Source organism: Atractosteus spatula, chromosome 4 (genome assembly GCF_055471065.1).
Source record: "Atractosteus spatula isolate fAtrSpa1 chromosome 4, fAtrSpa1.hap1, whole genome shotgun sequence".
Lineage (NCBI taxonomy): Eukaryota > Metazoa > Chordata > Actinopteri > Semionotiformes > Lepisosteidae > Atractosteus > Atractosteus spatula.
Genome location: NC_142709.1, coordinates 72,300,460 through 72,316,675, shown reverse-complemented (window position 1 = coordinate 72,316,675; position 16,216 = coordinate 72,300,460). Strand labels below are relative to the sequence as shown.

Below are 16,216 nucleotides of genomic sequence, written 5' to 3'. Positions count from 1 at the left end.
TAAATACAACTGTATGGGCTGAACTCCAGAGTGATGTGTTTTATGATATGTTTTCGCCGCTTAAACAAAAAACAAAAGTTTCTCGTTTCGCTCAATATATACAGTATATGAGAACTGGAAAAGGCATACCCTGAAATACCCCGTCTTGTATTATTCAACGTTCAGTGAAACCTGAGGGGAAGAAGAGCTGTTGGTTTGGCTCCAGCAGGTCTCAGTTCTTTAAGAAGCAAACGTGAGAAATAAACTGGGGGCCGCGCCCCAGAAACACTGGGGGGGTCGTTTTGGAAGCTACGACCAGCGGCACCAATCTTTAACATTGCTTACAGCCCAGAGACCCCCGGGTCCTCTAGATAACAGATGCCGACGTTTATAAGACAAAATGTGGGAGAGTCAGTTCCGCCGCTTGCTGGAAGCTTCCAAAGCGTCGAGAGTTTGCTGCGAGAAACACAGCGTTTCACCTTCACGCTCACCGCCAGATTCCCAGCAGCAGGTCTTGTCATGAAAACGGGGCAAAAGGCTTTACAAAATCGGTTCCGACCGAATTCAAAGTGCAGGAGCATCCTCCGCCGTCCCTGTGTCACCGTGGGTCCAGGAGTCCGCACGAACCAGGGGAAACTACGGAGAAGCGCATTTAAATCCGAGAACAGGAGGCAGCTCTTTACACAAAGCGTGGCGGGAGAGTGGAACAAGCTGCGATCTTTGGATCAATAAGCAACAAACTATCAAAGGAATCTAGTCTGGTTTTAAGTGTGTTCAAACCTCTATTAGGCCTTATTTTCCTTATTTTTTTGGGGTGGTTTCAGTGGACAAACATCATCCAGGTGGGGCTGCACATTGGTGGTGGTGGAGGGGATCCCCATTACCTGTAAAGCGCTTTGAGTGGAGTGTCCAGAAGAGCACTATATAAGTGTAAGCAATTATTATTATTATTATTCACACAATTTTTGAAAAGTTATATAAATCATAGTTAAGCTTATATTAGCTACAGTAAACTAGTCTATGGAAGTAACACGGGTCATCTGAATGGAATTACGTTTTGGTTTGTGCGGATTACTGAAAATAACTTCGTTCGCGAGTACGATGGAAGAAAAATAACGCCATCACGTGTCTTCTGTGGTGAACTACATTTCCCAGAAGGCCATTCTTGGGGAGCCGGAAGTGCAGTGAGTTGACCTTGCAGCGAGGCGAGCGCAGCACAGAAGCAGGCAGCATGGCGAATAAGGAGCCCAGTGTGAGTATGGATATTACACACGTATTTGGAAACATTGCCGATTAAAAAACATTGCCGTGGAGTTAGTGCTTTTCCGTAAGATAGTTACATTCTTGTTTTCGCAAAAAGCGTGGCGCCAAGCGCGGTTTGATGTCATTTTGTCTTGAGGTTTCATCTTTTTTTCTGATTAACATGAATATGGTTTTGTTTTCCCAGAATAAACCTACCAAATAATTCAAGATGAGTGTTCCCCGAGCTTTAAGTCTATGCGTGGAATTGCAGAATAAAGTAATACTGCTGTAAATGTTGTAGAGGGATTGCTTTTTGTGCCTGGACTAACGAGGCCATGCTAGACTTCATATTGTTGGTCACAAGAGACAGCGGATCTTGGCCGCGTACGATATGTAGAGGACTGGATTGTTTTATTTTTCGAAGATAGTGTGTAGCATTAAGATGAACAGATACGTGATCTGAAGAGCTAGGCGCTGTAGCAACCGGTGCAGTACGGCGCGTCTCGCTGGAGTCTGTGGGGGTCAGTGACATTGCATCACGCCGCCTGTAATTACACCCTTAAGACTTCCTCTGCCTTTGACTTATCCGTGTGTCCTTAAGGAACCTGGTGTAAACGTGTTGGTTATTAACGTACCGCTGTGGCCACAAGACAAGGAATGTTCTAGATCCAGTAAGTATGGAGTCCAGCCTTGTCCTAAGAAGTCAGCGCGGCGATGCCCGGTGCAGCCACTAGGGGGAGCGCTCGCCCACAGCGACACCTCAACCACTGAGTTTCATAACCTGAGCGAATTCCTGGAGCGAATGGTATTCTTGCGATGAAACTTGCGCGGTATCTGAAAGCACCGGATTTCCCAACTTGTGTTTTCCCTTCAAACCCAGGAGGAGCCGGTTCGGGACGCGCACGGCTCTGTGTAACCAGGCTGGCTCCTCCGGGTCTCGCACTAAACCGCCAATAACCGTCTTGCAATAAATATTTGTCGTGGCCGCAAATATGGGCACCCGTGCACATTTGTTTTCAAATAATGCGACACTTCTTCCGGACAAATGCTGAAATTAAAAATGTATTTCTTATAAATTGTATGGCTTTGGTTTGCAGTGAAACAAAAAAAAAAGCTGAATAATGTACTAAGCTTATTCCACAAGAAATTCTAAAATGACCCGGACAGTATTATTGGCACCTTCTGCAAGCAGTCAGAAATAATTCGATTTCAAGCTGGTGATTCTCCTTTACTTTGGAATTGAACCCACCTGTGGTGATTTGCAGGAGCCTGCAATATAAAAATCACTAATTCAGCCAGTCAGAATGGAGAAAAGGACCACAATGAGCATGGATCAAAGAAATTCTCTTGTAGCATGGACAATCTCAAGGCTACAAGTCCGGCTCCAGAGATCTTGATGTTCCCGTTTCCACCGTACGTAATGTTATCAAGAAGTTGAAGGCAGCAAGAGAAAACTTTTGATCGAAGATTGTAGCGAAGGATTGTTCGAATGGTGGAGAAAGCAGCTCGATCAGCTGCCACACAGATTCAAGCTGACCTTCAGACCCGAGGTGCGACAGTCTCGACGCGCACCGTCCATCGCCAGCTCGGTGACCCAGGAGGACCCCCCTGCTGAGAGAGAGACATCAGAAAGCCCGACTGCAATATGCCAAAATACACCTGTGCATGCCAAAATCCTCCTGGGAGAATGTCCTGTGGACAGATGAGACCGAATTAGAGCTTTTTGGTCAAGCACACCGCCTCTCTGTTTACAGAAAACTAAACGAAGCCTTCAAAGAAAAGAACACCTTCCCTACAGTGAAACATGGAGGAGGTTCAGTGATGTTTTGGGGTCGCTTTGCTGCCACTGGCACTGGGTGCCTTGAGCGTGTGCAAGGCATCTTGAGATCAGGAGAACACCGAGGCATTCTGGAGCTCAATGTCATACCCAGAGTCAGAAAGCTGGGTCTCCGTCGAAGGTCATAGGTCTTCCAGCACAACGAAGACACCAAACACAGGGGAAAGGGTCAAGACAAAACGTTGTGAAGGGACCAGCAATGAGTCCAGATCTAAATCCCATTGAAAACCTGTGTAGAGATCTGACAACAGCAGCTGGGAGAGGGCGCCCTTCACACCTGGGAGACCGGGAGCAGGTGGCACAAGAAGAGTGGGCCAGACTGGCAGTCCAGAGGTGCAGGAGGCTCGTCGATGGCCATAGAAGGTGCTTGATTGCAGTTGTTGTGACCAAAGCCTGTGCTACTACATATTGAGTCTGGGCCGTCAATAATTTTGTCAGTGCAATGCCATTTCTTCTTCTTTTCTGATTTAAAAGGATAGATTAAGTTCTGAATCAAAAACAATGGTTCTGCAATAGTAACTGTGAAATAAAGAACTGTGGAGACCACATTCTTTGGTCAGCTGCAACTTATTTTTAGAGAAAATTGTGAGTTATTTGCAAAAAGTGCAAGGGTGCCGATGTTTTTGGCCGCGACTGTACCTTGTCCCTAGAAATGAAGTGCAGCATCTTAGCAGTGGTAGTTTTTAACTGAATCCAATAAAAGGCTGGTGGTCTGTTTTCAGAAGGGTGCAGTGTGATGTGTAAAAGCAGAAACGGCTCTGTATTCCCACACGGACCTGACAAGAGACCATCAGGGATGGAGTTGACCCCCCTCCCCCCCTGGCGTCAGACTTTACTTCCCTCCCCCCCTGGCGTCAGACTTTACTTCCCTCCCCCCCTGGCGTCAGACCCCTCCCACCCCTGGCAGTAGGACGCCAGACAGGCGTGCTGGCTAAGCCTGTGCTCTCTTTGCCCCGCAGAGGTTTGTGCAGCAGCTCAGGGACATGGCCAGCCGCATGTCCTCGGGCTCCAGGGGAGCCGGCATGGGCCTCAAGCTGCTGCTGGGAGCCGGGGCCCTGGCCTACGGGATCAAAGAGGCCACATACACAGGTACGGGTTCGCCAGCGAGAGCACCGGGGCTCCTGGCCAGCTGTCTGCAAGCCTGTCAGCTCTGATGGCTGGGGATGGGGCTGGCAAACAGGAAACACTGTAGGAATATAGAAAGACGGATTTAATGTCAAGAGACTCGCATGAAAAAGATCTTGTTGTGCATTTGATTGTCCAAAAAGGAAGCGAGGCACCTGATTTTCTTCTCTCAACCTTTTTTAAATATTCATTTTTGAAGGAGGCAGCGAAGAGGGAAGGAGGAGTCCAGGACCCCTCCTCTGAGCTCAACAGATCCTGCCCTTTCTCAGTGGTGTTGGTTTGCCTGCAATCCCAGAATTCTTTTCCCTTCCGGGATTTTTTCCACACAGGAAGACGCAGCGCTCCTGCTCTCTTGGGCTGAAATCTTTCTCTCAACAGCTACACGGCCTTGGCTAATTAGAGTGCTCTCTTCTCTCATAGTTTAAAACTGCATAACATATAGTAACACAGTCATAACAAGTAGCGCCTCTAGCTGCTGTGTGCGACACAGAGACCCACTTCCTGCCGGAGCGATCCTGACCTGCTTGTTCTGTGTGCTCCCAGTTGAAGGTGGGCAGAGAGCCATCATCTTCAACAGAATCGGGGGGATGCAGGACTCCGTGCTGGCCGAGGGGCTGCATTTCAGGTAAGACTGACCCCCGTCACGCCTGGGGCTCGGAAAACTCTGATTCAGCCTCCGCAGAGCGGGGCTCGGAGAGGCTCGTGGGGGAGACGCCACGCTTTGTTGGAAACGAGGTGTGCTGCTTTTTACATGTGTAGGCTTGCAAACGGGGGGGAAGAGGAAATGCATTTTGTTTTTAAAAGTTGCAGCCAGTACACACGTACGGTGGACTTTTGGGAAGAGGAATGGACGTTTCCCAGACCTTCCTTGGCTGTGATGTCACAGGAAGGGTGTGAAAAGTAAATGTACTGGGTGTGATTATGCAGTCATGGCTTGAAGGCCAGTTGAGCTGCACTCTTGCCTGCAGAAGCAGGATTTGTAGAGGGAAATGTGTAGGTCTGTGACAGAGCCCCAGGCAGGTGGAGCTGCTGCTTCTCTGTTGACAGACTGCCTGTATTGCTCATTGAGAGTTTGTTGGCCTGGTGTTGTCGTCTCAGGACTCACTGCCTTAACTTCGACCTCTTGAATTTTGAAGAACCCTGTGCTGTAAATTAAATGCCCCTTTTATTTGAGTGGTGGGTTAAGGGTTTTATTGCAGTTGGCCATCTGGCATCCAAGCTCAACAGAAGAGCTGGGATACCAGGCGCTTGCAAAGAAGCAGGCCAGTTCGCTGGCATGAGATCAAGAAAACCTTGTTGAAGCACAAAACTAACGGTCCTAAAATTCCTGGCTGTAATTTTACTTCTCCCTAGTCTGTTGTAGCTGTGACATTACATTCAGTTTTGGTTTTCAGCTTTTACCTGTGTTTTTTTTCAGGATACCATGGTTCCAGTACCCAATCATTTATGACATCAGGGCGAAACCCCGGAAGATCTCTTCCCTAACAGGAAGCAAAGGTACTTGTGAATGTCCTGTCAGCAGGATCACTCGGGTCTAAAACTTCACAGCTGCTCTGAAGGCAGCTGGGTGGTCCAGACTTCTGTTTGTGCTTAAGAAGAACGTAACCTTCATCCTTGAGATGGAAGCATTACCCAAACACGTCACCCGCTCTTCACTCCCGCTGTTGTAAGGCTGTGAGCAAACATGTTTTTCTGTATATGCCTTTCAGGAGAGGTACAGCTGTGGTGAAAGATAAAAATACAGGTGGATTGCATGTATGTACCTGTCTGTGGAACGGATCCAGTTCAGTTGTTCAACAGAGCAACGGGCGAAACAGCAGATAGGCCCTGAAGAGATGCACTGTCAGTCACAGGATGTCACAGTCACGATGTGGCTGTGGACTCGTCCCAGGAGGGATGCGGGTTCTAATCCTAGGAGGGGTTGCAGGTGCAGTAGTTACTCTTGAGCAAGGGGTTACAGCCAGGTCACCATGAAGGAGACCGAACATTTTGTTGGAAACTAGGGGAGACACTTATTTTTTTTACTGGATCACTCCAGCTCTGTGTTGGCTCTGGATAAATGTCAGCCAAAATAGGAATAACTCTAGTAGATGAGGGGAATTTTTCAGCCTGTATAACAGTTAGTCTGGATGTAATACTCCTGCTTTCTCATCTGTAATATCTCTGATGTAGCATTGGAGGTTTCTTTGCTCCTGGGCTGTTTGTGTTGCCCTGCTTTAACACATCAGAATCTATATTATTTGGCATCATGAGCACACTTACGGCACCTCCTTTCCTGTTGCTGTGGTTACTATAACCATAGCAGCTGGCTGGAGAGCTGCCCGCTGGTGATGAGGTGCGCTGTCCCCCCACTGCTGAGAGACTGTAAGAGCGACAGTTACTTTCCCGTTTCAGCGCGTCTTTCTGCATTACTTTGCAACATGATAGCAGGTAAATAGAAAACTTGTAGTTGGTAGACTGTAGTTACAGGCTGTGACAGTTAGAATAAGCCATGGGTTGTGTTAAAAGCTGGAGTTTCTGCAGCAAATACAAGGCCTGTGGATTTCGTACAGCCTGGGAAAAATGGGGAAGAGCTGAAAGTCTTCAGCACCTTGGACAGAGTCTCTTCCATGCCAGCGAGACCCTGCATTTACTCTTAGATGTTCAGGTTTAACACCTTGAAACAAGAAGCCAAGATCATAAACCATTCAGCACCACTGCATTCAGTCTTGAGTGTTTTTTCTGGATCTTGTAAGTTACACGTCTTCTGTGTCAGTAGAGGAAGAATAACAGATGTGTTTTTTTTAATAACCCAAAGGAAATTCCTTCACTCTTTGAAGTGCTTTTCCAGGTGCGGTGGCAGTTTGTTGGGAGTGTGCAGAATCCTTTTAGTCTTAAAATTCTCCGTGTTTCTCCGCGTTTCAAGTGTCGAAGTGTCTCTTTTCTTCTAAGATCTGCAGATGGTCAACATTGCCCTGCGAGTCCTGTCCAGGCCTGTGGCCTCGAACCTCCCGGCTCTGTACCAGCAGCTGGGCAAGGACTACGACGAGCGCGTCCTGCCCTCCATCGTCAACGAGGTTCTCAAGAGCGTGGTGGCCAAGTTCAACGCCTCGCAGCTCATCACGCAGAGAGCACAGGTCAGCCTCCCTCTTTATAACCCTTTCACTGGGACAGAGACTGAGTCCAGGCAGTGTGCAGGGCGTTTCAGCGACTCACGGTTTGTGTCTGTTATGGTTGACTGGAAAGGGTTGGACCCAGATCAGACTTTAGGACAGCAGTGTTGGGCTCCAGGATTTCAAGCCAAGGAGTCTGTGTCCAGTGGGTTTCCTGGTTCTCTTTTAATGTGCAGTGGATCAAGACTGTACTGACTTTGCAGGTTGGCCTCCTTAAGTTCCAGTAGGAACCACAAGGGGGCGACAACTCCCCAAGTAGGAGTACGCTTGGGCTGTATTGAGGCGTTTCAGGTGTGAGTGTGGCCTTAACTGAAGAAGACTCGTGTGTCTCTCACCGGAGTGTTTGCAGGAAATAGGGGGGTTGAGTCTGTTTTGGACCAGCTGGAGTGTGCCCAGAGAGGGGGAAGAAGAGTCCTGGAGGGGTTGAAGAGTAGAGAAACAGGTTGTCTCTCAGTAACAGAATGTGACAGTCATGGTGTGGCTGTGGATTTGTCCCAGAAGGTTTGCAGGTTTGAATCCTAGGAGGGGTTGCAGGTGCTGTAGTTACTCTTGAGCAAGGGGTTACAGCCAGGTCACCATGAAGGAGACCAAACGTTTTGTTGGAAACTAACGGAGACAGTTATTTTTTTAGGGGATCACTCCAGTAAAATGTGTCTTTAAATTGGTGCAACTTGAATCCAGTCAGTCCCAAGTGTGCGAAGTGGGATGTGCTTTCTTCAGACGCCCAGCCTCTGTGGCTCCGTGGCTCCAGGAGAAGTGAAGAAGCACGCAGCACCATAGAAACAGGACCCTGAAAGCAGGCTCTGTCCCCACCGGGGGAGGTGTCGTGTCAGTACCCCAGCAGTTAACAGCCGTGTCTGCGCTGTCAGGGCGAGTGACCGCGTCTTAGAATAGACGCAGAGGCTCAGTGGGCAAGCTATGCCTCGGGAGCTACGTTGGGCGATTCGGGCCTTTCCCCGCCGTGTATTTCAGCCATTGTAAACGTTAGGAACTAGGTGTGTGTGTGAGGGGAGTGGTGTGTTGTGTCCTTTACCCTCCCGGCGTGTTCTGAAACAGCGGCTCTCTCGGCCAGACTCCTGTCATATCCGGTCTCGCACGGCCCAGGTTTCTGTACTTGCGCACGTATGTGTTCTGGGTGCTGATTGTCCCCCGCCAGTGCTCTGTATCCGGCGCCGAGCTCTCCTCTGAGGCTGGCTGGCTGAGCCGCGGCCCGTGCCGAGAGCTGAGCGCCGGCGAGGTCATTTCTGTCCCCGGGGTCCTCACGGGTGTCCTCTGACAGGTGTCCCTGCTGATCCGGCGCGAGCTCTTCGAGAGGGCCAAGGACTTCAACATCATCCTGGACGACGTGGCCATCACGGAGCTGAGCTTCAGCAGGGAGTACACCGCCGCCGTGGAGGCCAAGCAAGTGGGTAGGTATCGACTCTGCCGTCTCCGGGATGATCCGGGCGTCCCGGGGCAGGCGGTGCCACCTCTCCAGGCTGCGCGGATGAGTGCTTCGGAGCGGTCCTTGAGCTGCCACGCGTATCAGCCTGCCGGCGCGCGCCTGCATGCGGCGTCGGTGTGAATGTCAAAGTCCGCCCGTGTGCCCCATCTTCAGATTGGATCGTAGTCTCTTTGGGTTTTAGCTGCTGCTGCTCTCCGCGTTGTCTGCCTGTTCTCCCACCTGGATATCGTCTGCAGGCTTGACTGGTTTACTAACTAGACCCAGATCTAGACCCCTTGATATAAATTGAGAACATCGGTGTTCCTTGTACACTCCCCAGTGGTACGTCCACTAATTACCCCAGCTGGAGAATTCACCCTTTACCCATACCCACTGTCTTCCGTTTATCAGCCGGTGCTCAGTCCAAGCGCTTGTGTCTCCATCACCCTGGGCAGATGAGGGCGACGACTCTCAGTCACTGTGCTGGGAAGTGGCTTCCCAGGTTGCTGGCGGTCGCCGTGCGCATTGACGTCAAAGAGGTTACTGGAGGCTTTACTCCAAGAGTGACGTGCTTCTGTCCTTTGAAGGGCAGACCTTCATTAGCCAGAGCTGTTGTGACCAGTAAAGCCTTTTAGTTATTTTGTCTCAGTATTTGGTTGGTACACAAGTGCCGCCTTATTGTGTTTTATGTGCCCGGTAATGGGTCACTCTGGCTTTTTTTAAAGACTTTTTAAAAAAGATTTCTTACGTACAGTTAAGATTTCTTAACCGTGTAAAGTACACTCATCCATCCCACATGGCTCAGAAGCCCCTGGAGGCAGAGGTAGTTACAGGCACGACTTGCAGACCTCCCAGTTCCAGCGAGCGAGCGCTGCAGTGAAGCTGGAGTTTACGGAAGGGCGTGACCCCAGACCCCGGAGTTCATGCCTGTCGGTCCGGTCCCCACATGTAAAATCTGCTTCCTTTTCTTTTCCAGCCCAGCAGGAGGCCCAGAGGGCCCAGTTCTACGTGGAGAAGGCCAAGCAGGATCAGAGACAGAAGATCATCCAAGCTGAAGGAGAAGCTCAGGCCGCCAAAATGGTAACATCCTCCCAGATGCAAACACACACACACACAGCCCCGCATCTCTTTTCAGTACCCATGAGTCTTCAGCTGGGCCGCTGCCTGCTCCATGTGACTGAACACAACTACAGCCACAGCTTAGCCACACTTGCACCCCAGGTGTCCCATCTGATTGGCAATGCCACAGCACTGCTTTTCACATGTCTTGTAAGTGGGGAATTTGTACTGATGGGAAAGGAAGAGTGTTGTTGTTTGGAAATAAACCACCTTGGGCAGTGGTCGCAGTGGACGTTGACAGCAGTGCACCAACTAAATCTCAGCTTGCAGACTTTTAAAGGGCAGTCAACACATATGATACTGCTTGCGGTGATTTCTGGGCCTCTGCATGTCTATAGTACATAGTACACAGTTTACCCCGTGTTCTACATGTGTGACCAGAACAGTACATAATTGTTCTTTTCTGAAAATGAATTAATTATTGGGGTCTTTTTGGCTATGTGCTTTTGAACAAGTTAGAATGCATTGACCAACGACACGCCTGATGTCCCTTTTAGCATTTTATCACAGATTGCCTTTCTCAGATTAACTAACACTGCATAAACAGTGTTTTCTTAGAATCCTTTTTGAGCAACACCAATAACCTGGTGGTAGATAACTGCCAAACCAGATGTTTTACAAATACAGAAGTTAGTTTGCTTTTACTGTTTGGAAAGGAAATAGAAACTCTTGTTACAGTTACTGAAGACGGCTGTGAGCTGCATCTTGCAACATAATTCGCGATGCTGGGGGGCCCAAGAGAAAGGGGTCTGACGCCCCCTGTGCCAGCTCTGCTCCACCTGCCGACGCCCCCTGTGCCAGCTCTGCTCCACCTGCCGACGCCCCCTCTGCCAGCTCTGCTCCACCTGCCGACGCCCCCTCTGCCAGCTCTGTTCAACCTGCTGACCCCCCCTTCTGCCAGCTCTGTTCAACCTGCTGACCCCCCCCCCGCCAGCTCTGTTCAACCTGCTGACCCCCCCCCTGCCAGCTGTGTTCAACCTGCTGACGTCTCTTTGCTTGCTCTGTTCCAGCTGGGAGAGGCCGTGACCAAGAACCCCGGATACCTGAAGCTGCGGAGGATCCGAGCCGCTCAGAACATCGCCAAGACGGTACGCTGGTGGGGCCGGACTCCTGGCCTGAGGACCATGGTTTTGAGTCCTGGGTGGGGGGGGGGGGGGTGTTGTTGTACCTGATAGTGAAGTAGTTCAGTGCCTGACTCTTCTGGCAAAACCAGAGTACTGGGCGACTGAGTACCAATGTTTGGACGTCAAACCTCAGAGGCACATCCGTGAGTCACTTAGGATAAAGGCATTAGCCCGATTTGTGACCAGGAATTAGGGAAGAGGGCCTCGCGTGAAGCATTCCTTGTTCGGGGCGTCTGTCCTCCTGCAGAGCAGACAGTGGGGGTGCCGGGTGTGGCTGTCGAAAAGCCACGGCTCCAGCTCAGCATGGCTCAGTTTTGTTTTTTGTCTACCAAAGGTGCAGGGCTCTTCCTTGTTTAGAGACAGTGGGCACGTGAGAGAATGCTGGGGTGTAGGGGGCAGTAGGGGTCTTCATTCTTGAATTCTGCAGTCGTGTAAATTATCAGCAAAAATCAAGTTCTGATCGCACTCTGATTGATCGAGTATTTGAGACACTGACAGGTGTCGTCAGGCTTTTTTTTAAACGGCATCAGAAAAGGATCTCCATGTCTCACTGGATAGCAGACTGCCTTTGCGAACACAAAAAAATTATAATATTTGCTTAGAAACAAAGGGCGATGGTCTCACCCTTATGATAACCTGAGGTGTAAGCGTTCATACTCTATTCGATTGCAGGTCTTTTGCAAGCAGCACGTCTGATATGATGGCTCGCTGCTAATTTGTTTCCAAGCATTTGCATACATTTAATGATTGTATGTCCATTTTAATAGTGCAAAGCACGGTGCTCCACAGAACAGCTGTCTGCTGCTCTTCGTATACGAGGGTCAACTGCGCTTAGTGTCATCGTCACCAGTTGTCCTTGCTGACAGAAAAAGATGGAGAATGTTTCCTGTAGCTTTGCAGCAGTCCTTTCTCTTAGGAGTCAATATCGAAGATGAACAAGAATCCCCCCTGCCTGTTAAAAATTTGATTAGATTTAATTGACTTTTTTAATTAATTGCTTCAGTTCCACACTGCTGCTGTTGCTTCACTGCCACGGGCTATGTGTGTCATTGTGTAGACCCACTACTTTTAAAACTTTTTTTTCCATTTTACAGGGGAGTGCTTTATTTAGGTTTCCAATTTAAAGTGTGTGTGTGTGTGAGAGAGAGAGACAACTGGCATTTCACATCTGAGGAAAAAGAGCTAGATTTCTTGATTATTTCCAAAATGGTGGAGTTCCGTTATTTGAACAGATTGTGTCATTTAAAATGAAATGATGATTGAAAGCCGAGCCTACTGCGTTTACCAGGAAGCACAGTCCTTTGTAAAGAGCACTATGGCCCGCCAGGGTAGGGGGTGTTTCTCTCTGGAGGCCCTCTGTCATGTGCAAGCAATCACTCTGTTCTTCAGTGCTGGGAGCTCTTGCGGCACCCCGGCCCATTTGAAATTGCTTCGTTCGGAAATGGCTTTTCTGCCTCTGATCCGGTGCACAGTACCGTATCGAGCTGAGCAGCCTGTGCCTGACCCGGAGGAAGGGGGTTCTAGTGTCGACTGCTGCGGCTGCTGTCTCTGAACATGGGTCCCAGGACTTCCTGCTTTCTGCTGCTCCTGACGCTTCAGTTCTGCAGCGGCGTGCGTCAGCGAGGCTCACGCGTGCTTTCTGAGCCCTGGAAAATAGAGCACCTGTGAGAAACAGAGTTGTCTCTTCCTTGCACAGGTGGCAGCGTCGCAGAACAAGGTGTACCTGAGTGCGGACAGCTTGGTGCTGAACCTCCAGGATGACTCCTTTAACAAGTAGGTGTCTCTCCCTTCAGAAGTTTGCGGCCGAGTTCCCCTCTGTTAGAGGTATAGGGGACAAGGACATGTAGTGTGAAATTACAGCAATTAAATTCAGATTTCCTGGGAGTTAAAAAAACGTAATTTCGCTTAACTCCAGAAGGCCTTTTCTCTGAAAATAGCCTCATTACCACTTGAATCCACTGTATAATAGGTTTTGTAACTATTTTTGGTTTTATTGCACGATAAAAAATGAACTGAAGGAGCTGCATGTGAAAAAAGCTCAGTCCTATATAGACCAGTACAGATTGTGATACAGTGTTTTATTTCACTTCATTCATGTGAACATACCTCAACGTATTGTACCTTTTATGATTTTGAGGCCAACCAAAGATGATGATCATCTTGTGGCTACGTTTGGCCAATGCCTAATGGCTTGATGCTAATGGGATGAGTCTCGTTTAGTTTTCTCCCTGGCTGTGCATAAGGAATGAGTCTGACGATGCAAAGGGTTGCGTTAATTGCTTTTTAAGCTGCATAATATTCTGCTTCTCTTTTAGTTTCCCTAGATGAATAGCCTTAGAATTCAGTTGATCGTATTCCAGATCTTAATGGATTTGCTTTGATGATGGATGCTAGCCCCTTCAGCACTACATTAAATGTGTTTCCTCATATATCTCTCTATATATGTCATTTTTTCTTTTGTTTCAGTTTATCGTTGGGCTCAGGGAAGAAGTAACCAGTTCAGAAACATCATGCATTCCATGCGTTAGTATGATACTTCCGTGAAGAACCAGTAAATCTTTGTCGACTGCGTGAAAGCTCACGTGTCTGTCCCTTTGTCACTCTACCAGCTCCTAGTTTTCTAGTGGGAGTTTTTTTTCCGATACGGTAAAGGCAAATTGGAAGAATCCTCATATGCACAACAGGCTATGTTTCTTCTGCTTTGTTCTTTCTGTTCATCATGACCCTAGTACACCGGAGCCAAGTCAAATCAACCTCAGTCCTTTTGCAAAGAGGATTTGTGTAAGACTCAGCTTTTTGCTGATGTGCAAATTGTCCTGTATCATCAAGAGACCTTTTTTTTTTAATAAAGTTTGGTATCGTCAGCTATTTCCTGCTTCATGCCCACCCTGTTTTGCAGCTCATGTTGTGCATGTCTCAGCCACAGCCCTGAGCACTGTGGGGGGAGAGAGGAACTGCCCCTCTCACACGCCCATCTCTCGGAGACCCCCCCACAGCTGGCTTGCCGTTACTCGTCTCTGTCCAGAGTGCACCCTGGTCTCTCTCGCCGACGTCGCAATCCCAGCGTGCCTGCAGGTGCTGCTGTTGCTCCCAGAGAGCCCTGCCTGACGAAGGCCTGCTCAGCCCCAGGTCTGTTCAGCCAAGAGCGTCTCCCCCCCCCCCCCCCAAGAGAGATGCCCGGGGCTCGAGCTGCGGTGCGATCTGCAGACAAGCTTCACGCTGAAAACACACCACAGCCCAGCCCCAAGGAAGGAGCAGGATTTTGCTTCATCATGGGGTTGGGCTGAACGTTTCATACAGGATGGTGACGGCTGTTTCCATAGCTTCATGTCATCTTTCATTTTTTTACAACTTCCAGATTTATTTCCTCTTGGTTATGGAGCAGAGTTTTTTTCACGGCAGTAGGTGCTCTTTTGATACAGGCCTGTTGTCTGAGGCCATTCAGAAACACAGTTGCTGAACTAATTTATAGCCAAGTGTGGTTTCAAATGGACAGCACAATAAAAATGATTTCAGATTTTAGTTTGTGTGCATTTTTATTCAGATTTTGGAAGTTTCAGTGTTTGTATTTCTTTGCCAACCTACTAGAGCACGTCTTGGTTTTTGTGTTCTCTTTCAATGTCCATTATATTTTTTCCCAAATGATGCAGTCCTCTGCTTTGCTTTGTGAAAAACGTGGTAGAAACCAAGATTTTGACAACATGCTTTTGTCTCAGCTGGAGACTGCTTTGCTTTTTTGAAAAATATTAAAAAGATTGTGAAAAATGGCGGTGGGTGTGGACACGGGGACATGAGCAGTTCTTTTGAGAAGAGACTGTTCACCCCTGTCTCGTTTATTTAGTAGTTAAGCAACTAAGAGAAACTAAACTTTTGCATATCCGTTTCTATAAAATGTTCAAAGCCTAGTGGGGAGTTTCAGATTCCCTCATCTCTTGGTGTAAAGAGGTGTTTTTCGATCTCTGTCTCAAATGATTTCCCTTTCGGTTTCCAGTTGTGACTTAGTGTCCATGTTTCTCCAAGGGGTATTAAATAGTCCCCTGGATTGACCTGCTCTCTAATCCTACAGATCTGCTATACTTAGCAAATCTCTTTTCAGTCTCCTCTGTTCCACATTGTTCCTGCCCTCCGTGTGGATTTGTAAATGACAGATGACATTTAAAATAGCTGCTCACGCCATGAAGCTGCTCGTTCCTCTTTGGGACTCTCTGTAATTTTGCCTCATCTTCCAATTTAAGTGTTTTGCTGGCTATATTGAAATCGAAGCCGTTGATCAGGAAGACCGGAGGGCCCTAAACTCATTGCTGTAAAATTCCTGGGGCGCACTGCTGCTTACATCTGCCCGCCTGACCCCGGAGATGATGGGCTTTTTTCTGTTTAATTAGGGCTTAATCCGTATGCGGGAATTTGCTCGGATTCCTCGGATTGCTTTTGATTTGAGAATCAACCTTCTTTGTAAGAGACGTGTCCAAAGGTTTTCTGGAAGTCAGAATATATCCTGTCGTAACCAGCGGGATGAAACTCGGGGGCCCCCCCTTTCAGATGCTTCTTCGTTTCGTCCCACAGAAGCGAGGTGTGGGGGGGTGAAGACGGCGGGTGACCCCGGGGTGCTAGCGGCTGGGCTGGGGCGTCAGCAGACGGAGCCCCACCCCTGCTGCGTCGTTTTCCCTCTGCCCTGTCGGGTTACTGTGGGAGCCCGGACCCCCGCGATGCTGTCCTGACGCAGTGGTCTTCTGGCCCTGCTGCTGGACAGTGGGACAGTCCTGGATCGACGTGCTGTCACTCCCTCCCTTCCCAGCAGCCTCTTCTGTCTCTGACCTTGGGGCTCGGCTGTGTGTCGTTCCCCCCGCCCCCCTCAGTTCTCTCTTGCTAGATCCCCCAGCAGCTTCCGTCTCGTGCGCTGCGCTGACCTCTGACCCTCCTGTTTCATCCTGCCGGACATACACACACACCCTGGACGGGTCGCCAGTCCATCACAGGACACACACACTCGCACACCCTGGACCGGACAGCAGTCCATCACAGGAGACACACACTCGCACACCCTGGACCGGACAGCAGTCCATCACAGGAGACACACAGACGCACACACTCACACACCCTGAACGGGACACCAGTCCATCGCAGGGCAGACACACACAAACACGCTGGATAGGAGACACACTGACACGCACACACTCACACACCCTGGATGCAGGGCAGACACACACAGGCTCAC

The 16,216-nt window shown here is 49.1% G+C and overlaps 1 protein-coding gene across 1 annotated transcript; it reads left to right on the top strand.

Moving 5' to 3' along the window:
• The first annotated feature begins 1,140 nt into the window (after window positions 1-1,140).
• Window positions 1,141-14,523, top strand: phb2b (prohibitin 2b). The gene is made up of 10 exons (XM_088912628.1): window positions 1,141-1,231; window positions 4,018-4,147; window positions 4,727-4,808; window positions 5,601-5,680; window positions 7,115-7,299; window positions 8,615-8,744; window positions 9,735-9,838; window positions 10,888-10,965; window positions 12,698-12,774; window positions 13,468-14,523. Exons 1-10 carry the CDS (start codon window positions 1,211-1,213, stop codon window positions 13,493-13,495), a joined length of 915 nt encoding a protein of 304 aa, XP_088768754.1. The 5' UTR covers window positions 1,141-1,210; the 3' UTR covers window positions 13,496-14,523.
• Window positions 14,524-16,216: the final 1,693 nt, after the last annotated feature.